Source organism: Chrysemys picta, chromosome 7, assembly GCF_011386835.1.
Source record: "Chrysemys picta bellii isolate R12L10 chromosome 7, ASM1138683v2, whole genome shotgun sequence".
Classification (NCBI taxonomy): Eukaryota; Metazoa; Chordata; order Testudines; family Emydidae; genus Chrysemys; species Chrysemys picta.
Genome location: NC_088797.1, coordinates 30,208,233 through 30,231,215, shown reverse-complemented (window position 1 = coordinate 30,231,215; position 22,983 = coordinate 30,208,233). Strand labels below are relative to the sequence as shown.

At 47.6% G+C, this 22,983-nt stretch overlaps 2 protein-coding genes across 2 annotated transcripts; both read left to right on the top strand.

Moving 5' to 3' along the window:
- Nucleotides 1-254: 254 nt before the first annotated feature.
- TSGA10IP (testis specific 10 interacting protein) lies at nt 255-13,805 on the top strand (the record flags this gene model as incomplete). The annotated part of the gene is made up of 4 exons (XM_042850238.2): nt 255-460; nt 962-1,129; nt 12,484-12,583; nt 12,954-13,805. Coding segments are annotated over 4 exons (636 nt in total), but the record flags the coding sequence as incomplete, so codon positions are not given.
- A 2,346-nt stretch (nt 13,806-16,151) lies between these two features.
- On the top strand, nt 16,152-22,014 carry LOC101937115 (N-acetyllactosaminide beta-1,3-N-acetylglucosaminyltransferase 2-like). The gene is made up of 2 exons (XM_005305507.4): nt 16,152-16,441; nt 16,887-22,014. Exon 2 carries the CDS (start codon nt 16,906-16,908, stop codon nt 18,094-18,096), a length of 1,191 nt encoding a protein of 396 aa, XP_005305564.2. The 5' UTR covers nt 16,152-16,441; nt 16,887-16,905; the 3' UTR covers nt 18,097-22,014.
- Nucleotides 22,015-22,983: the final 969 nt, after the last annotated feature.

Sequence of the window (22,983 nt, the reverse complement as noted above, 5' to 3'; positions counted from 1 at the left end):
CAAGGAGATGGATGCAATTGCTTTTGGGGTAGGGTAAAGAAGCCGTTTATACAGAACCCCTTGCCTGGCGCTAAGGTGGAGCTGCCTCTGAGGTGGGGCTGTTTATACAGGAATCCCTGGGGTGGGGCACAGGAGCTGTTTATAGAGACCCTTTCCCTGGTGCTGAGATGCAGCTGTTTCTGGGGTGGGGCAGTGCAGCTGATGAGGGAGGGGTTCTGGGACCCTCCGTTAATGCTTTCTGTGTCCCCCTCTCAGCCAAGCTGACCATCTGCAAACCCTTCCACCTCCACGTGGCCAGCAGCTCTCAGCACCAGCCTGAGGACGAGCTCAGAGACTGGGAGCAGCAACAGCTGCGCCAGCTCTGGAGCTTCCACTGCGGGTCCCAGTCCTGCTCAGAGTTCGACCCCCTGCCCTCAGTGCCATCCACCAGAGCCTCTGACAAACGGCAGGAGGCCACCAGGTATGGACAGTGCCCTTAAATCAATTCCCACCCCAGCTATCCCAGCCCTGGCCTCCCCCCAGCTCTGCTGCAGCCCCTCTGCTATCCCGGCCCTAGGTTCCCCCCTCCCTAGATCTGCTGGTAACCCTCAATCCTGACCCTAGAGCTAGGGTGGCCACTCACACGTTCCCCAAGTACCGAACATTCCAGTGCTACTGGTAATGGCACGAGCCCGCCTCTGCCAGTGCCACACGAGGGGCACCATTTTGAAGAACATGCCAGATAGGGGACTAATGTTAGAAAGGCAGGACTGTCCAGCTAAAAGCAGACAACTGGCCTGCCTACCTAGATCCCCCTGCTATCCCAGCCCTGGCTTCCAGCCCCCACTGCCCCCAGCTCTGCCCCTCAATCCTGACCCACAGCCCTCTGCTATCCCAGCCAGAGGTTCCCCCCAGCCAGGGGAGTTGGAACAATTTTTATAGACGCCACCTGGCTGAGCCTTCTCCTTTGCTCCTGGTGCAGGCTGTTGCTGTTGGAGTGGGAGCGTCGGGAGAAGCAGGAGAAGAGGCGAGCAGAGCAGCGCCGGGTCAAGCAGCAGCAGGTGCAGAGGGAAGTGGCCAAGTGCCTGGCAGCCTACAGTCCCCCGGGCAGCTTGGCCCAGACCACGCAAAGGAAGAGGGAAGAGCTGAGGTAACAGAGAGGGGAAGAAGGGAGTAGCCTGGTGTGAGAGAGAGAGGAGTGTGGAAACCACCACATGGTGCTGCTGGTGCCTCTCAATCCTGACCCTCAGCCCCCTGCTAGCCCAGCCTTGGGCTCCCCCGAAGTTCTGACGGTGCCCCTTAAATCTGACCCATGGCCCCCTACCCTCTCTTATAGGAATCAATTGTCAGTAGATAGGGCAGAGGACGGGTGCTCGGAACACCTGGGTTGTGCTCCCATCTCTACCACTGTACTTCAGCAAGTCCCTTTTTCCACTCTGAACCTCAGTTTGCTCTCTGCCCCTTTGTCTGTTTAGAATGGCAGCTCACTGGGGCAGAGACCGGCTCTCACTGGGAGGCTGTCTACAGTGCAATTGAGAGGTGTGATTGCAGAACATGTAGAAATACCTGAACTACCTTTGATCCAGCTAGCATGCTAACAATAGCTGTGTAGCCGTGGCAGCACAGATTAGCAGCCAAGTACAATCCCACTCAGAACCCTGGGTATGTTTGTACTTGGGTAGCTAGCTTGTTCCACCGTCTGTGCGGCCATGACTGTACTTCTATTTTTAGCACGCTAGCTGGATCAGCTAGCTCAGGCCTGGCTACATATTCTGCAGTCACACTTCCCAGTTGCATAGTAGACAGACCCTGTGTGTCTGTGCAGCACCTGGTACAACAGGGGCCACAATCTTGGTCAGGGCCTCTAGATACCGATACACCTAATAATAACGATCTAGAGAACACTTCTATTTATGTGTAACTTTTCTCACATAAGTGGCCTTCTTGAAATCAGTGGGCTTGATAAAATACTAATAATTAATTGTAATAATTGTTCATAATATAGATACACAATAATTTAATATTGATTATAACCAACAACAATTTAAAATAATGTATTAATAAATGTAATAATAATGTATGGTTATTAACAGTGATCAATATTAAATCAACATGCATAATTATCAGTGGTAGCCTATATTAATTCAGTAATAAATAATATTGATTTATTTTAATGTAATGCTAATAATGGTGATCAATATTAATGTAATTGTTTCACAACAGTTCATATTAATGTAGTACTTTTAAATATTAGTGATTATTAGAAATTTAGTGTTAAGGGTGATCAGTATTATTTCAATATTTATTAAAAATAGCAGCTAATATTAATTTAGTAATAAATGTTAGTGATTAATATCAGTTAGTATTTTAATGGTGAATCATATTAATTTAATATTTGGTAACAGTAGTAGTTAATTGCTACTTCTTTTGATGTGAGCAGTTAGCCAAATTCAGGGTGGTGTGAGTTGTTCCAGTTAGGAGGAGAAATTGATGATGGAGTCAGGTATTTATTTATTTATTTTTTGGGGTGCAATTCTGTTTTTTAACAAAGATTGTACAAAGTCCTGTTTCCTTGAACACAGGAGGAACCAAACAGGAGGTAGTTTATTTGCTCACAGCCCCAAGCCTCTTCAGTAGCACCAGGCCCAGAAGTCCTCAAGCCTCTTCAGGCTTCTCTCTGGGTCCTACACCGTGCTTGTCTGGGCTGAGTCTGTGTCTGTCTTCCTGTGTGGTCTCTTTTGCTTCTCTTACGCATACACGGGTATAGGGCCTGTCTACACTGCGAATGTTTTGCTGGCATAGTATAGCAGCATAGCTATCCTGGTAGAGCCCCTTAATGGAGATGCAGTGTAGGTCAGCAGAAGGAGTTCCACCAGCATAGCTACACCATCTCCCTGAATGACATTAGCTAGGGCTATGTTTACACTTAAAAACCTACAGCAGTGCTGCAGCTGCCCTGCTGTAGTGCTTCAGCATAAACACTTAGCCCTTGTCTACACTACCATTTACTTCAATATAACGTACATCACTCAGGGTGTGAATAATCCACATCCCTGAGTGACGTAAATTATACCAACCTAAGCGCCGGTGCGGACAGCGCTATGTTGGCGCCTCTCATGGAGGTGGAGTTATAATGCCGATGGGAGAGCTCTCTCCCGTCGGCATAGAGCGTCTTCACCAGACGTGCTACAGCGGCGCAGCTGCGCTGATGTGGCACTTATAGTGTAAACTAGCCCTTAGTACAGTGATGGGAGGGATTCTCCGGTCACTGTAGCAAATCTACCTCCCTGAGAGGTGGTGGCTAGGTCAGTGGAAGAATTCTTCCATCGAACCAGTGTTGTCTCCACTGGGGGTTAAGTCGGCTTAACTTCGTCACTTAGTGATATAATTTGGTCAATCTAATTGTCTACTGTAGACCAGCCCTAAATCTACAGAAGCGCTCTTGTGTCAGTATAGTTGTGTCTACACCAGAAGCGTTGCTGGCACAGCTATGTGAGCCAGGGAGTGTGGTTTTTTTCGCACTCCTAGCCAACAGAGCTATGACGGCACAACTTTGTAGTGTAAAGTAAGCCACACACGTGGTCCATGCCTAACCAAAACCATCTGCCCACATTGTTCCAATCCCTGGGCAAACGCACAACTGCCTTTGTTGTACTGGGAGTGGTGCTTTACTGTCTCTTTCTGCTATCTTAAATAAAGGGTAGCAGCCACTCTCACCAGCCTCAATGACATTTCACACATACCCCCACACACATTAATATTCAATTATTAATTAATCACAGTGTTCACTCTGCTTGTGTGTTACACCCTTTCCCCCAACCTGTGTCTGTCTGGTCTATGTAGACTGTAAACTTTTCAGGGCAGGGACCATCTGCTACTTGGTGTTAGATGAGTGCTTTGCAAAATGGGGTCCGACCTTGGTTGGCCCTTAGGCACTACCATAATAAACATGATGATTATTATTATTAATAATAACAATACTACTACTAATAATAATAATTAATCATAATAATAATAACACAAATTAATTATAAGCAAGTAGTATTTGTTAATAGTGATATTAACCCAGTGTCTATCAATGATCATTATTAACATAATATTTATGAACCATATACATTAATATTTTTGCATTCATAATAGAGTAATAATATTTAGTATTTATGAATGATCAATATTTAATATTAACACTATGACTGGATAATTGCTAATATGGTTCCTATTTTTAAGCAAGGGCAAAAGAAACTACAGGCCTGTTAGTTTGACCTCAATTATATGCAAGGTCTTTGAACAAATTTTGAAAGAGAATGTAGTTAAGGACATAGAGATGAATGGTCATTGGGATAAAATACAACATGGCTTTACAAAAGGTAGATCATACCAGACCAATCTTCTTTGAGAAGTTAACTGATATTTTAGACAAAGGACAGGCAGTAGATCTAATCTACCTAGATTTCAGTAAGGCATTTGATACAGTTCCACATGAACAATTATTAATTAAATTGGAGAAGATGGAGATTAATATGAGAACTGAAAGGTGGATAAGGAACTGCTTAAAGGGGAGACTACAAAGAGGTCATACTGAAAGGTGAACTGTCAGGCTGGAGGGAAGTTACTAGTGGAGTTCCCCAGGGATCGGTCTTGGGACCAATCTTATTTAAAATTATTATTACTAACCATGGCACAAAAAGTGAGAGTGTGCTAATAAAATTTGAGTATGACACAAATTTGGGAGGTATTGCCAATACTGAGGAGGACCGGAATATCAGACAAAAAGCTCTCGATGACCTTGTAGACTGGAGTAATAGAAAAGCGATGAAATTTAATTGTGCAAAGTGCAAGGTCATGCATTTAGGGACTAACAACAAGAATTTTTGCTAAAAGCTAGACCCAGGGACTTATCAGTTGGAAGCAACGGAGGAAGAGAAAAATCCTGGGTGTATTGGTTGATCACAGGATGACTATGAGCTATCAATGTAATACGGTTGTGAAAAAGGCTAATGCAGTCCTAGGAAGCATCAGACTAGGTATTTCCAGTAGAAACAGGGAAGTGTTAGTACCATTATCCAAAGCACTGGTGATACCTCATTTGGAATACTGTGTGCAATTCTGGTCTCCCATCTTTAAGAAAGGGAACAGGTACAGAGAAGGGCTACTAGGATGATCCAAAGAATGGAAAACCTACATTATGAGAGGGAAATAAAAGACCTTGGCTTGTTTAGCCTAACCAAAAGAAGGCCGAGGGAGATATGATTGCTCTCTACAAATACATCAGAGGGATAAATATCAGGGAGCGAGAAGAGCTATTTAAGTTAAGCACCAGTGTGGATACAAGAACAAATGGATGTAAACTGGCCATCAACAAGTTTAGGCTTGAAATTAGGTGAAGGTTTCTAACCATCAGAGGAGTGGAGTTCTGGATGAGCCTTCCCAGGGGAGCAGTGGGGGCAAAATATCTAACTGGCTTCAAGACTGAGCTTGATAATTTTATGGAAGAGATGGTATGATGGGACTCTGCCTACAATGGCATGTGGCCCATCTGTGACTGCCAGTAGCAAAAATCCCCAATGGCTGGAGATGAGACACTAGAAGGGGAGGGCTCGGAGTTAGTACAGAGAATTCTTTCCCAGATATCTGCCTGGCGAATCTTGGCCATATGCTCAGGGTCTGACTGATTGCCATATTTGGGAATTGGCAGAGACCTTTGGTAGTTTTCACCTTCCTTTGCAGCGTGGGGCACAGTTCACTTGCAGGTTTAAACTAGTTGAAATGGTGAATTCTCTGTACGTGAAATCTTTAAACCATGATTTGAGAACTTTAGTAACTCAACCAGAGGTTAAGCATCTATTACAGGAGTGGGTGGATGAGGTTCTGTGGCCTGCCATGTGCAGGAGGTCAGACTAGATGATCACGATGGTCCCTTCTGACCTTAAAGTCTATGAGTCTATAATTATTAATATAGATATTTCGTATCTATGAATTATTTATATTAATTTTAATATTAACTGCTTTAGTGAATATATTCCTATTCTTAATAGCGATGAATATTATTTATGAATATAAATCATGATTCACATCATATTTTTAAACATAGTCGTTAGTATTAATTTATTGTTTGCTGTGTTATTGTAGCCATGTTGGTCTCAGGATATGAGAGAGACAAGCTGGGTCAGGTAACCAACCGAATTTGGTCCTTTAAAAGATATTACATCACCCAGCTTGTCTCTCTCAGTATTAATTTAGTAATTGTTAATAGTGATATTAACTTAGTAGTCAGGAACTACTGATATTTTAACATTTATTAACAATAGTAATTTATATTTAGTAATTAGTAGTAGTAATATTTAGTATTTATGATCATATTAATTTAATATTTATTAACATTACAATATATGTTAGTATTCAGTGCATACTCTTGGGTAGAGTACTGGACTGGGACTCAGGAGACCTGAGTTCTATTCATGGCTCTGCAAATGGCCTGATGGGTGACCTTGAGGAAGCCACTTCACCTTTCTGTGCCTCAGTTTCTCCATCTGTAAAATGGGGATAACGATACCAACCGCTTTTATAAAGCACTTTGAGATCTACTGATGAAAAATACTATAGAAGAGCTAAGTATCTATTCGTCTTCTCTTTCGCTTTGTCCCATCACTCAGGATCAGCAGCTCTTGACCCTCATCTCCAAGTGTTCTTGTCAAGTGGGTCTTCCAAGCTGACAAAAACCTGCTTCATCTCCTCCTTCAACATCTCTAACCATCTTTTTCTAGGTCTTCCTTATGGTCTTTGTCCTGTGACTAGTCGTTCTTGTCTCTGGCTACCATATCACACATCTCGTTGTCTCACATGTCCCAGCCATCTCAGTTGATACTCCCTCAGCTTTTCTGTGATGGTGGCTACCTGCATCATGGCCTGTACTGTTTCACTGCATAGCCTAATAGCTCTCCTCTTACCCAGTGTCCACCTGAGCTTTGGCAGTGGCAGTGTGAAGTAGTTGTTCTTCTCTCTTCCTCATTGGCAATTATTCCGACCCATACGTCATAGCTGGCCTAAACATGATCCTACACACTTTGCTCTTTTGAATACTTGGCATATTTGTATAGAAGATAATTCCTGTCAACTTCCTCCATTTATACCAAGCGCTCTTCATGTAGCTCCTAACATCTGCATCTATATTCCCATCATGGCTCAGCAGTGCACTAAACCAAGGTATTTAAATTATTGCACATACTTTGTACCACCTAATTTTACTGGCTTTTCATTGTCGCACTCAACAAAACATTCTGTTTTTTGCTGGCTGATTTGTAAGCCATTTTCTTCTAATGCAGTGCTCTTAGGTCCCTTTCCAGTTGTATTTATCTTCACAACAGAACATACTGTTATTTCCCTGTACATCTCCTACAATATTTGGGCAGCAAACACTGCGTTCATTGTTAGCCTTCCTGGCATAAACCCAAACGGGTTGTTGCTTATTTGATGCAGAGCTTCTCCCAAAGTCTTTTGTCGATAATTCTTTCCAGCCAGCTCCTCATGTGACTCGTTACAATGACGGGTTGGTAACGACTATATTCTTGCACATCTCCTTTATGAATAAAGTTAGGGACCAATGTGCTCTTGCTCCACACCTCAGGCTTTTTCCCAGGACAGAGAATTAAGTTGAAGAAGTTTGTCATTGATCCCACTCCCTCATGGCCTAATGCTTTAAATGCTTGATTGGGACACTGGCCAGTCCCATTGCCTGCCCAAGCTTCATCATCTTTAGCGCTGTCTGCGTCTCCATCATACTGATAGGTCCTGTGAGGTTACTGCTTGTGGATACTTCCCTCAATGTTTTCATCACATTCTCTTCATTTAACAGTTTCTCATAAAACTACTTCCATCTCCTAATGATTCCACCGTCTTCCAGCAGTACTTTTCCATTTTCATCTTTGACACACTTCACAGCTTCCAAGTCCTCTGTTTCTTTGCTTTGCTTCTTTGCTTAATTGTGGCGAATCTAATATTTCTTTTCCACCTTTCTTTGTTAGTAGGTGTGCATATAAGGCTCTAAAATGCCTGACTCTTAGCTTCCACAACTGCTCTTTTCACCCTTTTCTTTACCCGCTTGTATTCCTCATAACTTTCCCCTGTTCTTACTTTCTGCCATCGCTTCAACCTTTCCTTCTTTACTGCCTTCTACACATTAATGGACCATCACCACAGCTCCTTGCCATATTTTCTTTCTTTTGTTAGGCCACAGACAGCTTGTGTACTTTTTTAATAAGTTTGGATATTTTCTCCAAAATCTTGTTAGTATCATCACTGTTGGTTTGGTCATTGTCTTACCTCCATAGAATCCTTAAATCTCAGACTAACTTCCCTATCCACAAGCCTCCACCACTTTATCTGTTGTCCCACAACTCATCTTTTGTCTCTTAATAGTAACTAATATTTAGTATTGATGAATGATTGATATTAATTTAGTATTTATGAACAGTACTAAACAATATTTTGATATTTTAATAGAGAATAATAGTAGTTTGTAGTTATGGATACTAATCAATATTAATTTAATATTTGTTACAAATATTAAGAACATAAGAACGGCCATACTGAGTCAGACCAAAGGTCCATCTAGCCCAGAATCCTGTCTTCCAACAATGGCCAATGCCAGGTGCCCCAGAGGGAATGAACAGAACAGGTAATCATCAAGTGATCATCCCCTGTCGCCCATTCCCAGCTTTTGGCAAACAGAGGCTATGGATACCATCCCTGCCCATCCCAGCTAATAGTCATTGATGGACCTATCCTCCATGAACTTATCTAGTTCTTTTATAGTCTTGGCCTTTACAACATCCTCTGGCAAAGAGTTTCACAAGTTCACTGTGCATTGTGTGAAGAAATACTTCCTTTTGTTTGTTTTAAACCTGCTGCCTATTATTTCATTTGGTGATCCCTAGTTCTTGTGTTATGAGAAGGAGTAAATAACACTTCCTTATTTATTTTCTCCACACCAGTCATGATTTTATTGACCTCTATAATATCTCCCCTTAGTCGTCTCTTTTCCAAGCTGAAAAGTGCCAATCTTATTAATCTCTCCTCATATGGAAGCTGTTTCATACCCCTAATCATTTTGTTGCCCTTTTTTGAACCTTTTCCAGTTCCTATATATCTTTTTTGAAATGGGGTGACCACATATGCACACAATATTCAAGATGTGGGCGTACTATGGATTTATATAGCAGCAATATGATATTTTCTGTTTTGTTATCTTTCCCTTTCTTAATGATTCCCAACATCATTAGCTTTTTTGACTGCTGCTGCATATTGAACGGATGTTTTCAGAGAACTCTCCACAATGACTCCAAGATCTCTTTCTTGAGTAGTAACAGCTAATTTAGACCCCATCATTTTATATATATAGTTGGAATTATGTTTTCCAGTGTGTATGACTTTGCATATATTAACAGTGAATTTAATCTGCCATTTTGTTGCCCAGTCACTCAGTTTTGTGAGATCCTTTTGTAACTCTTTGGAGTCTGCTTTGGACTTAACTATCTTGAGTAGTTTTATATCATCTGCAAATTTTGCCACTTCACTGTTTACCCCTTTTTCCAGATAATTTATGAAAATGTTGAATAGAACTGGGCCCAGTACAGACCCCTTGGGGACACCATTATTTACCTCTCTCCATTCTGAAAACTGACTATTTATTCCTACCCTTTGTTTCCTATCTTTTAACCAGTTACTGATCCAGGAGAGGACCTTCCCTCTTATCCCACGACAGTTTACTTTGTTTAAGAGCATTTGGCAAGGTGACTCTTCCCCAACAAATTATATTAATCTATGTGTCTGACAATTCTATTCTTTACTATAGTTTGCCCAGTTCTGAAGTCAGGCTTACCAGCCTGTAATTGCCGGGATCACCTCTGGAGCCCTTTTAAAAAATTGGCGTCACATTAGTTATCCTTCAGTCATTTGGTACAGAAGCTGATTTAAATGATAGGTTACATACCACAGTTAGTAATTCTGAAATTTCATATTTGAGTTCCTTCAGAACTCTTGGATGAATACCATCTGTTCCTTAATGTATCAATTTGTTCCAAAACCTCCTCTAATGACACCTCAATCTGGGACAATTCCTCAGATTTGTCACCTAAAAAGAATGGCTCAGGTTTGGGTATTTCCCTCATATCCTCAGCCGTAAAGACTGATGCAAAGAATTCATTTAGTTTCTCCACAATGGCCTTCTCGTCCTTGAGTACTCCTTTAGCATGAATATTAATTGAATAATTATTTATAATAGTGATTAATATTGTAGTATTAATGATTATCAATAGTATTTTATCTTCGTTATTTAATATTAGGGTGACCAGACAGCAAATGTGAAAAATTGTGACGGGGCTGTGGGGGGTAATAGGAACCTATATAATAAAAAGACCCAAAAATTGGGACTGTCCCTATAAAATTGGGACATCTAGTCACCCTATTTAATATAGATGTAGTAATTATTAATAATGGTGATCAATAGCTATTTAGTATTTATTATTGTTATTAACCACTAGGTGTGGCTGGTTCCCCACAAAAATCCTGCTCCTCTTCTGACTGGGTCTTACGGTGAATGGGGCCCAAAAGTGGGAGTTAAAAAAATTAGGAGTTAAAAAAACACACACACACACACATAAACCAAGAGTGAGAGACTGTCAGCATGGAAACATCTGGTAAAGATATGCCCTGGCTATGCTGACACGAGACTCCCTGACTCCGCCAACACTCAGACACCCACTACACGCTGACACACCCCTATACAGCTACACCCATACACACTATCTCCCTGCTGACACCTAAACATGCCGACTTCCACAACACCTCCCATACCCCGCCCCTCCCAATACTCAGACACAACAACACCGAAACATCAGCCCAATACATTGACACCCAGACAGTCTGACACCTTTCTCTGGTACCCTCCCCTGACACCCCAACACACTGATTTTTCACATTGACAACCAAAGACACTGAAAAAAGAAGAACAGGAGTACTTGTGGCACCTTAGAGACTAACAAATTTATTAGAGCATAAGCTTTCGTGGACTACAGCCCACTTCTTCGGATGCATGCAAAGACACTGACACACACATTCCGACACCCTGACACCTCCCAATTCCAGACAAACCAACACCCCTCTCTAATCCCTCCACACACACACACCAACTCCCAGACACTTTGACCACCACCAACGTCCAGACATACCAACATTCAGATTCCCTCCTAACACGCTGACACCCAGACACCCCAACACCCCTTGACATCCAGGCAGCCTGACACACACACCCCAACATACAGACACACCGACTTCCACAAACATTCACGACACCCCCCAACACACATACCCTGAACACCCTGACACACAAACATGCAGACACACTGACACCCAGACATAAAACCTACATACAGACACCCCCCCAATGCCCAGACACACACATAATACACACAACTACACCAACACCTATACCGACACAAACACACTTGGACACACATCCACACTCTACACACCACACGGACACCAACAGTGACACACACAAAGACCCCTGAGGACTCCTGGGCTCAGACATTGCAGGAGTGCTGGGCTGAAACTGAGGAGCCATGTGACTGGGACAGGTGTTAAATTACCTAAGTGAAAAAGAACAGGAGTACTTGTGGCACCTTAGAGACTAACAAATTTATTAGAGCATAAGCTTTCGTGGGCTACAACCCACTTCTTCGGAAATACTCCTATTCTTTTTGAGGATACAGACTAACACGGCTGCTACTCTGAAACCTGTCATTAAGTGAAAAAGGAAGATTTGAGATAAGCTTAATGGGCAGATTTCAGATTCTGATCTAAACCCAACGATCCTGCAGGATCACCCAGTCCTCCCCTCACCCAGGCCCTATAGAGCTTCCAGATCTCTCATACCCTATAGATCTCCCACGATTTCCCAGACTTCACAGAGCCTCTTGCATCTCCCAGCCCCAATGGCCCAGCAGCTATAGATCCCCTGGTTCTCCCAGACCCTATAGTTCCCCCTGGATCCTCCAACTCTACTGGACCAGATCCTAAAGGACCTGGGGCCTAGGTGTTGGGATTGGGGTATCTGTTCTGATCCTGGTGGGCAGTAATATTTCCCCAGTACAGCCAGTGCCCTGGGGCAGAGGATCCAGCAGATCCCTGAGTGTCCTTGTGAATGGGCACTGAAGGGGGGGCAGGGATTGGGGGTGGGATTTGCTGCAGTCACCCTCTCTGTGCTAAGCAACAGAGGGTCCTGTGGCACCTTTGAGACTAACAGAAGTACTGGGAGCATAAGCTTTCGAGGGTAAGAACCTCACTTCTTCAGATCTTGCATCTGAAGAAGTGAGGTTCTTACCCACGAAAGCTTATGCTCCCAGTACTTCTGTTAGTCTCAAAGGTGCCACAGGACCCTCTGTTGCTTTTTACAGATTCAGACTAACACGGCTACCCCTCTGTTACCTCTCTGTGCTGTTGCTCTAGGAGGCTGGAGCAGCAGCGCATGACAGAGTACGATGCCCAGCTGCGGGAGATCCAAGAGAGGGTGGAGAGCCGCCCCTACCTCTTTGAGCGTGTCATGCAGGTGAGAAAGGAGTGGGAGCTGGTGGGTTAGAGCAGGGGGAGGAGGCTGGGAGTCCAGGACTCCTGGGTTCCATCTCTGGCTCTAGGAGGGAAGTGGGGTCTAATGGTTAGAGCAGGGGGAACTGGCACCCAGGACTCCTCAGTTCTATCTTCAGCTCTGGGAGGGGAGTCTAGTGGTTAGAGCAGGGAGGCCGGGAGCCAGGGTGCCTGGATTTTATTCCTGGTTGTGAACTCCTATTGCTCTCTTGGCTATAGTAGATCCCTGCTAGCTCAGCTGGGAGAGGTTCAAGTGTGGGCAGTGGGGTGGGCAGCCTGAGCCCAGCTCCGTTCTGTGGGTGATGTGAATGATGTCCCTGCCTCTCACCTCACAGACCAATGCTCGCCTGGCTGTGGAGCGGCGCTTCTCCCAGGTGCTGGCAGCGCTGGGCATCGATGAGAGGCTGCTGTGGAGACATGCAGGGCGCCTGGCCAAGGGCAACACTGCCAGGACAGCCGGAAGAGCCACACAGGGGCGGTCACGGAGCCTCTCCTAGACCAGGTGCTGGATATCCCCCATGGATCCCGCTTTCCTGGGTCCTATACATCCCCCTGCCCCTGTAGATCCCTGCTGGATCCCACTGCCCCAGGTCTGATAGAGTCCCCCTGGATTACACAGCTCTGAGCCCTATAGATCTCACTGCCTTGGATCCTATAGCTCACCAGCTGGCTGTCCCAGCCCCGAGCACTATGGATCACCCAGATGTTGGGTACTCCAGGCACTATAGATCCAGCTGGATCTTCCATTTTCCTTTGTCCAGGGGCTATACATCTCCCAGCACAGGGCCTGCTGAACCTCCTGGCTCATCTAGCCCTCTCAGGACTCCTAGGTTCTACTCCCACCTCTGGGAGGGGAGGGGGAATCTAGTGGTTCCTTTGGTTCATGTCCTGCTGACAGGTTGCAGCTGAACAAGAGGCTAGAGTCTCCTCTTGACTCTCTGGACACCGCCTGAAAATAACCCCGTCTGGAACGGAGAGGGTCACATACAGCTCCCTGCATTAGAGACGCAAAGTACCGGCAAATAAATGAGTCTTTGAGAGCAGAGTTTGCTTTTTTCTTACTGGGGTTACTGCACCAAATCGAGCAGGGGGCGTGCTGAGCTGGAAACTGAGAGCCAGCCAGGACTCCTGTGTTCTACGCCTGGCTTTGGAAGGAGGATGTGGCCCTGTAGTTAGAGGAGGGGGAGGCTGGGAGTCATTATTATTATTATTATTATTGTTTTTATTACAGTATCAGCTAGAGGACTTGGCTGAGATGGGGGCCCTTGTAGTGCTGGGTGCTGCACAGACCCTGACTGAGATTTGGGCCCCCATTGTGCTGTCCGCTGCATAGACCCCTAAGTGAGATCAGGGCCCCCCACAGACCCTGACCAAGGTCATGGCCCCCATCATGCCAGACACTGCATGGGCCACAACTGAGATCAGGTGCCCCATTTTGCCTGGCGCTGCACAGACACAATGAGAGAGAGAGTCCTTACCCAGATGAACTCACAGTCTCTAGTTTTCAGGGTTAATGCCTCACTGAGAAGCCTGGAGCAGCACCCCCTTTCTGGAGCAATCAGCTCAGGCTCCCTGCAGACTCAGGCAGGTGTTGCTGCATTGGTAATACTGGGATTGTGGGGTGCTGTTTGGTGGCAACCATGGGATCATGGAAGGAATGGTGCCCTGGCAGATGAAATTAGAAACAGGAGGGGGGTAGTGGGAAATCCAGCTTAGGGACAGTAAAGAGATCAAATATGCTGCCAGGGGGTTGGGAGCGCCCCAGTCTGGAGAGACAGAACCCTAGTGTCCTGGAGCACGGCGGGAGAAAACATGGCCGGGGGGAGGTAAGAGTCCAGCAATGCTGCAACCAGTGGCATGGGGCGAGGGAAGCTGTCAGCTCTGGATCTCCCCTGTTGCCCCCAGCCCTAGAGCCCCTCAACCCTGTATCCTCCTACAGCCCATGTTCCTCTCACCCTCCAGCCTTGAGTCCCCCTCAACCTTAGATTCGCCCCTCCACTTCCCCCAGCCCCAGATCCCCATCGGACCCCTGCTCCCTCCAACCTGGATCCCCTTGGTCCCCCTACTCCCCATAGCCCTGGATCCCCCCTCCACTCCCGACAACCCCAGACAGCCCTGGATTCTCTCTCCCTCTCCCCAGGACCGGCTCTGGCTTTTTTGCTGCTCCAAGCGAAAAAAACCAAAACAAAACCGTGCGGTGCGGTGCGGGCCGGCCGGAGCCAGGGTGCAGGGGGACTCCCTGCGCTGCAGATGTGCCCCGGGCAGCGGAATGTGTGCCCCGGCTAGCGGGGGGAAGAGGAGAGAGCGGGGGGAGGGGTAGAGAAGGGGGGTGGCCAGGGCTTCCTTCAGCGGGGCGCTCGCCACGTGGCCCCTCCCGCTGCGCCGCCTGCCGGGAGAGCTCCGCGCCACTCCGGTCGGCGGGCAGGGAAGGACGTGGACTGCCGGGCTTGCTGCAGTCCTGGCACTGGCTGGGGCAGACAGAGCGCGCAGCCCGCTCCCAGCAGGGTGCTCCCCCTCCTCTGCGCCGCCGCCCCCTACAGGGCGGCCAGATGGGCAAACCAAAAAGAAAAAAAACTCTGCAGGGCGGCCGGAGTGGCAAAGCAAAAAAAAAAAAAAGGATTGGAGGGAAGCCGCCCCTTAGAATCTGCCGCCCCAAGCATGAGCTTGCTCGGCTGGTGCCTGGAGCCAGCCCTGCCTCTCCCCCACAGCCCAGATCCCCTCACCTCCCCCGCTCCACCTGGGACAGCCCTGGATCCCGCCTTCCCTGCAGGCTTCCTTGCCCCACCCGACCTAAGCAGCCGCCTGCCAGTGCCTCCCAAGAGCCAGAGCTCTGTTCAAGCTCATCCAACATTTCTCTCCCCTCACCCCTACTTAGCTCTGTCTTTCCCTGGCTCCCCCCGCGGGGCTGCACAGGCACTGACGTCTCCCACCCCAGAATCCAGGTGAGAGGCACTGAATGTGGGAAACAAGGCTGGGAGTGGGAGAGCACGCGGAGCCCGGATCTTGTCTGGAGCACACCTGCCTCCCCGCTGATTGTTTAAAGAGCCCCAGGCCCCCGGCCCAGCCAGGTTGGACACAGGACTCCTGGGTTCTATCCCCAGCTCTGGGAGAGGAGTGGGGTCTAGTGGGTTAGAACAAGAGAGACTGTGAGTCAGGACTCCTGGGTTCTATTTCCAGGTCTGGGAAGGGGGGTCTAGTGGCTACAATGGGAGTGGGGCTGGAAGTCAGGGCTCCTGGGTTCTATCCCCAGCTCTGGGAGGAGAGGGGGGCCTCATGGGATAGACAGGAGGGACTGGGAGCCAGGACCCACCCCTGCCCTCCCTGTGCCAAATGGGGAGGGTGGGTGGGAAGCAGCACTAGCACTATGAACAGCTAGGAACCGGTTTGTACTGACCCCACTGCTGCTGCCTGACTCTCGAGATTAATGTCCCCCCCCCACCTCTTATTCTCATTGCACTGTCCCAATTGCTTCCCTCCCCCTAAAGGACTCTGCACCTGACTCAAGATAAGAGCCGATCATCGCCCCACCCACTGAAAGCTGAAACCAGCTCCTCTGCAGAAGGGACGATCAGCTCCCAGCTCTAGGGGCAAAGTGAGGTCTAGTTGCTAGAGCAGGGGGCTAGGAACCAGGACTCCTGGGTTCTATCCTGGCTCTGGAAGGGGAATGGAGGCTAGTGGCTAGAGCAGGGAGGCTAGAACTCCAGACTCTGTCACTGCTGCCCCTCCCAACTCCAGGCTTCCGGTTCCCACTCTACAATGGATATAAAGAGACAAACCCACCTGGGTGAAATGCTCTGAGAACGAAGTCAAGCAGAAGTGCCATGTAAGTACCAAAAAGGGCAGAGGTGTGTGTGTGTGTGGGGGGGATAGCTGAATGGCCATGGATATCTGTCAGGGTTTGGGGGAGAGCAGTTATCTGGAAAGTCCTGGAGGGGCTGTCAGGGTGCATGTGGGGGTACCTGAAACATGGGATTGTCTGTGTGGGGATACCTGATACATTCTGGGAGACTGTCAAGGTGTGTGTGTGCAGGGGGTAGTTGAATGGCTGTGGAGAGTATGCACACAGATGGTAGTTGAATGGCCACGGGGGGCTGTTGGTGTGTGTGGGAGGCAGGTACCTGAAAAGTCCTGCTGGGCAGTGAGGTGTCTGTGGGAGGGGGTAGTTAATCGGCTGTGGGAGGCTGTTTGGGTGTGTGTGGTGGTACAGGGAGGTGCCTCAAATGCAATTGGGATGTACCCTCTAACCCCTTCCCTTCCTTGCTCCACAGCACCCCCCCCATACACACCATGAAGCTCCGCTACATCAAAGCTTATGTCTGGCTGTCCTGCGTCTTTGTCGCCAATGTGATAGTCTACACTGTAGTGACGCTCTCAAGGAGGCCGCTCAGTCTACAGGCTTCAGGGAGATCAGCTTTCATTGGGGGCCATTTGAGGCTGTGGCAGCACAGGGACCTCCATGGCCTTCCCCTCTGGGACCTGTTGCTGCTCTACATGGACCGGCTGGAAAACCCCATACTGAGGAACACCACAGCCCAGTTCAACCTCACACTGCCAGGGACGTGTGGAGAGAGTTTCCATGAAGCCTCCCAGAGGCTAGTAGATTTCTCCTCCTACCCTAGCCACCTCCAGGCTTTCGTCCTCTCCATGCACTGCAGGGACTACCCGCTGCTAGTTGGGCCAGCAGATGATGAGGCCTGCCCAAATGGGACCCAACTGCTGGTGGCTGTTAGGTCCCAGATGGCCAACTTTGACCGACGTCAAGCCATCCGGCAGACATGGGGCCGAACGGGGCTAGTGAGGAATGTGACAGTGCAGACGCTCTTCCTGTTGGGCAGGCAGGGCTCAGGGGACGGGCATCCAGATCTGGAGGCGCTTCTAGAGCTGGAAAGATGGAAAAACAGGGATCTCCTGCTTTGGGACTTCCAGGATACCTTCTACAATCTCAGCCTAAAGAACATCCTGTTCCTAGGGTGGCTGCGGGGCCACTGCCCCAGTGTGGAGTTGATCTTCCTGGGGGATGATGATGTCTTTGTTAGGGTGGACACCCTGATGGCTTACGCTGGGAGCTTTGATGCTGTCACTCGCCGGGGCCTCTTTGCTGGCCATGTTATACAGGATGCTGCCCCAGTCCATGACTGCAAACACAAGCACTATGTCCCTGAGTCCTTCTATCAGGGCACCTACCCACCCTATGTGGGGGGTGGAGGAATCCTTTGCTCACGGGATGTGGCCACCCGGCTCCACGAGGCCTCGTGCCACTTGCCCCTCTTTCCCATCGACAACATCTACCTGGGGATCTGCCTGAGAGAACTGGCGCTGGTGCCACAGAACCACCCTGGTTTTTGGACCTTCAACATGGAGGCCGAGGGACAGGAGGACTTGTGTGCTTACAAGGAACTCATCATGGTGGATCACAGGACACCCCAGGATATCATCCGGCTGTGGCGAGGCCTGCATGACCCTGCTTTAGCCTGCTAGGCCCCATGGTGGTGGCCATGTTGGTGGTCTACTTTTCTTTGTGGCCATCTTGATTTTCTAGCTTTCCTTAGTGAACATCTCGGCTGACTGGTTGGCCAGTGTTCTTTGGAGGCCATCTTTGCCTCCTGGAGGATATTTCCCCGTTGAGGTGTGGCTACATCTCCCTCATGCAGACTCCAAGAACTGCTTCTTCTCTGGAGGCTCGGCTCTGAATCCGAGGCTGCCATCTTAGTCCTTGACGTCTGGCTACAGTGCTGCTGCTTAGCCCATGGGTGACCACCCCACAGTGCCTCCTGCTGACTAAGCAGAGATTGAGTTTCTCATGCAGCCCAGATACATATCCAGAGAAGGCTAGGGAAGCTGCTACTGCCGCCATGCCTGAGGGATGAACGGCTCAGTAGGGAGCACTCCCCTCACACTAAGTGCTCCCCCCAATGCCCCAGTGTGACACTAGAGGGTTCTTTGCTGCAGGGAGCAGGATGGGAGGTCAGTAGGGGGTGCTCTCCTGTCGCAGTCAGTGCTGACCCCAGCATGGAACTAGGGGCTGTGGTGCATAGACTTATCCCAGGGGTGTATCAGAAGGAGACAGCTCTCTCAGCTGTAAAATTTGGATTTAGACTATTGAGTTGCAACTGAAAGGGTCATTTTTTATGCAGTTAATTGGTAACATGCAGAAATCCTCTCATTTTGTTCTTGGTTCCTCCTGCATTCAGAGAATCAGGGCTTTGTGTACATTTCTTATAAATAACCAAGAGTGCATCAAAGAAATACCTGAGTATCAGCAATTTCTCCTCTTCACTGGAACATTCCCGGAGTCCTGAAATTTGACTAGCTGCTTGGGTCGAAAATGGGCAGCAACACAAACTGTACATGGTGCTTCTCGCAGCAGGTAAATGATGCTACACAATAACTACAGCGTTGTCCATGAATTGTGCTGGCTGCAATGTATTGTGTGTCTGTGTGTCGTTGCCTCCTGCTGGACAGAATCAGGCTGCTGGGGAGTGTTTTCTCTCACCCTGCGATTGCCTGAGCTATGCTGTTCTATGGCAACACCAAAGACGCAGTCCCTGATCATTGTAAGAGACAGGAAGGCTGGCCTTGTCTTTAAGGCACAGAGCTGGGACCCAGGAGATCTGGCTTCCATTCCCAGCTCTGCTACAGCCTCCCTGTGTGATCTCGTGCAAGTCACTTCATCTCTCTGGGTTTCAGTTTAACCATCTACAAACCCTTTCTTTGTCTACTTAGACTGTGAGCTCTTCAGGGCAAGGGCTGTCTCTCTGATTGTCTCGAGGCCTGGCATGACGGGGGCGCTGAGTCAGGACTCCCGGTTTCTGTACCTACTCCTGCCGTTATGACCATAGCCAGCTTGCTTCCTCTCTATGCCTCATTTTGCCTGTACCAAGGGTTAATTTATGAACAAGCTTTGAGCTTCCTTGGCAGCAAGAGGCCGGAGAAGGGGAGCTGAACAAGCAGCAGAGCCCTGGGCAGTCACAGGAATGTTATCTGATCATGCTGAGAGCTGCAATTTCACCCCCTAAGCTCCTGTTTACATCTCTCCCATTGCACTCGGGTTATGAACCAGCAAAGGAGTTGAGAGCAGCTCCTTCGTACCTGGCCAGGAGCCAGGGTAATGCCCTGAAATAACCCTCTGTATAGCGGGGAAAAAAGAAGCTGAACTGGAAATACAAGATGAGGTGTAGGGGGCCCTTGGGGAAATGCTATCTCCACTCCCTGCCCCTTGCATTGCTGTGAAAGTGGGGTCTAATGGTTAGAGAAGGGGAGGGGAGGGGTGATGGTCAGGACTCCTGGATTCTATCCCCAGCTCTGGGAAGGGAGTGGGGTCTAGTGGGCTAGAGCAGTGGGGGAGCTGGGACTCAGGACTCTTGGGTTCTTCCCCAACTGTGGGAGAGGAGTAGGGTTTAGTAGGTTAGAGCAGGGGTTCCCAAACCTTCTACTCAAGTGACCCACCGACTGCATTTTCTTTTTTTAGTGTAGGTCCAAATTCATGCCACCTCCTCCCCAATCATAGGTCAGCATTCTTCTCCTCCTCCACAGACAGGGGACCAGCACTGCAACCCTAATCCCAGCCCAGTGCAGAGGGGAGGTTGCAGGGAAAGGGGGCTGGAGAGCAAGTCTGCTCTACACTCACCCTGCAGCAGCAGCTCCTGTCCCATGGTGCTGGGCCCAGTTCCCCAACCTGGCGCGTGGGGTTGCAGCGCCACTCAGCTTTGGCCCAGAATGGCCAGAGATGGGAGTTGGGCCCAGCCCTGCAGGACAGGAGCTGCTGTTGGGGGGTGAGTGCAATGCAGGCTCTCTTTCTAACCCCCTTAGCCTGCTGGGACCTCCCATCCACACCAGGCCCATGACTCATCTACAACCTTCTCACAACCCACTGATTGGGACACTGGGTTAGTGCAGGGTATATTAGGTACCAGGACTTCTATTTCCAGCTGAGGGAGGAGTGAGGTCTAGGGGCAAGAACAGCTCAGGACTGGGAGTTAGCACTCCTGGGTTTTATTCTCAGCTCTGGGATAGGAGTGTGGTCTAGTGGCTAGAGAAGGGCAGGGTGGGGGTAGGGGCTGACTGCCAGAACACCTGTATCCCTGTTCTTTGGCCCTGATTTTCTGTGTGATCTCGAGGCAAGTCCCTCTTAGTTATCTGGCCCCCATCATAATTGGATCTGCACCTCCCTGTGCTTCCATTTTCCTGTGGCATGGAGATATTTCCTTTTCTCACAGGCAGCAGAGGAAGGGAGAATGTGATATAGTTACCGAATATCTGCACAGTCCTTGGGGCCTGTTGTATTCCTATTCTTCCTCTTGTCAGTTTTTCCAACGACTCAGCCCTTACTCCTATTAACTGCCACCAGGATCTACAGCTCTGCATTGCTGGCTCCATCTCCACCAGGATGCCAGCTTTTTGCATAGAAAGCCCCTAACACGCCCAAGAAAGATGTATCTTTTTTTTTTTTTTAGGGATCAGAATGATTTAAGAGATAACCAGGGGCTTATTTCAAATATTTATATAGGGCTGCTTTGGCTGGCAGTATTTAAAGAAACAAACCAGGCCCTAAAGTAAAATATTTATATTAGTTACTATCCTAAGGCGCAAGTGTAAGTAGGAGGGAGTCTGCAGAGATGTTGCACCAGGCTAGGATTGTGTGTTTTCACAAGCTAGGGTGTTGATGACTCAGTAGGCACACTCTCCTCTCAGTCTGTTGGCCCCAATGGGGGATGAACTGATTTCCCCTTATGATATGTCCCCTAATACAGAAGCGTGTATGGATCATAGCATCCCTTCCACATTGGAGGGGAGGGAATGAGTCTTCTCCCCACCACTCCCAATGGTATTTCCCCTTGTATATACAAAAGGGTATATGGCTTATACTTTCCCTTCCACGGGGAGGGTGATGGTTCTTTCCCCCACTCCCAATGGGGTTTCTCCCTGGGTATAGATATATTTATAAAGCAGAGAAGGGGTATTAAGTACAAACCATTCCCAACTCTTGCTGAGGTGTGGAGAAGAAATTGTATAACTAACCCCACCCCCAGCACGATAGTATGTTCCCCTATTAGGAGAGCAGGACCTTCATGGTTTATATCATTGGTGGCCAACTTTTTTTTGCCAGCCATGGCACAATATGAATTTATAACATACCAAAATATCACTTTATTACTAACATGTCTAAAACAGTGAATTTCAACTTGTGATCTATGGATCCCTTGGGGTCTGCAGAATATGTCTAAGATTTCCAAAGGGGTCTGCACCTGTGTTTGAAATTTTTTAGAGGTCCGCAAATAAAAAAAGATTGAAAACCACTGGTCTAAAAAATATGACAGTTAATTACAGTATTTCCTATAATGTAATTAATGCAGAATAAAACTAACCATGATCTGGGTGTCATGGTAGCAGTCTAAAGGGGTTTCTGAATGTCCCTTCTTATCCACAATGTCATCAATCCCTGGGTTCAGCTTTGCTGATGCTAGTACATGTAAGTCAGTGAGTTAGGAAATGGTGACCTAGGCGTGATATTTACCTTTAATAAACTTCCTCTCTGAAAATGGAAGTTTTGATACGTTGATCCAAGACTGCCCACATATCGAAGGGCCAGGTCATCTATCTGAGGAAAATCTCCTTTAGGGAAAAATTTCCAACATGGTGTCATGTCTTGGTTCACTGGAGATGTACAGAATTCTTTGAATTTATTCTCAGGTCCAGAATTAATATATTAGTTTAAGAGTAGCAGCCGTGTTAGTCTGTATCCGCAAAAAGAACAGGAGTACTTGTGGCACCTTACAGACTAACAAATTTATTGGAGCATAAGCTTTCGTGGGCTACAGCCCACTTCTTCGGATGCGTATAGAGTGGAACATATATTGAGGAGATATATATACACACATACAGAGAGCATGAACAGGTGGGAGTTGTCTTACCAACTCTGAGAGGCCAATTAAGTAAGAGAAAAAAAACGTTTGAAGTGATAATCAAGATAGCCCAGTACAGACAGTTTGATAAGAAGTGTGAGAATACTTACAAGGGGAGATAGATTCAATGTTTGTAATGGCTCAGCCATTCCCAGTCCTTGTTCAATCCTGAGTTGATTGTATCTAGTTTGCATATCAATTCCAGCTCAACAGTCTCTCCTTGGAGTCTCTTTTTTGAAGTTTTTCTGTTGTAAGATAGCCACCCGCAGGTCTGTCATTGAATGACCAGACAGGTTAAAGTGTTCTCCCACTGGTTTTTGAGTATTATGATTCCCGATGTCAGATTTGTGTCCATTAATTATTTTGCGTATATTAGTTTAAGAATTTCTGTAAATTTGGAGGGTAATTATCAACATCAGCGTACAAAACAGTGAAAGAAGTAGTAAGAAGGGCCATGGTGTGC

Coding starts and splice junctions, on each gene's coding strand:
- LOC101937115 (XM_005305507.4), top strand. CDS start 16,906: ATGAAGCTCCGCTACATCAAAGCTTATGTCTGGCTGTCCTGCGTCTTT.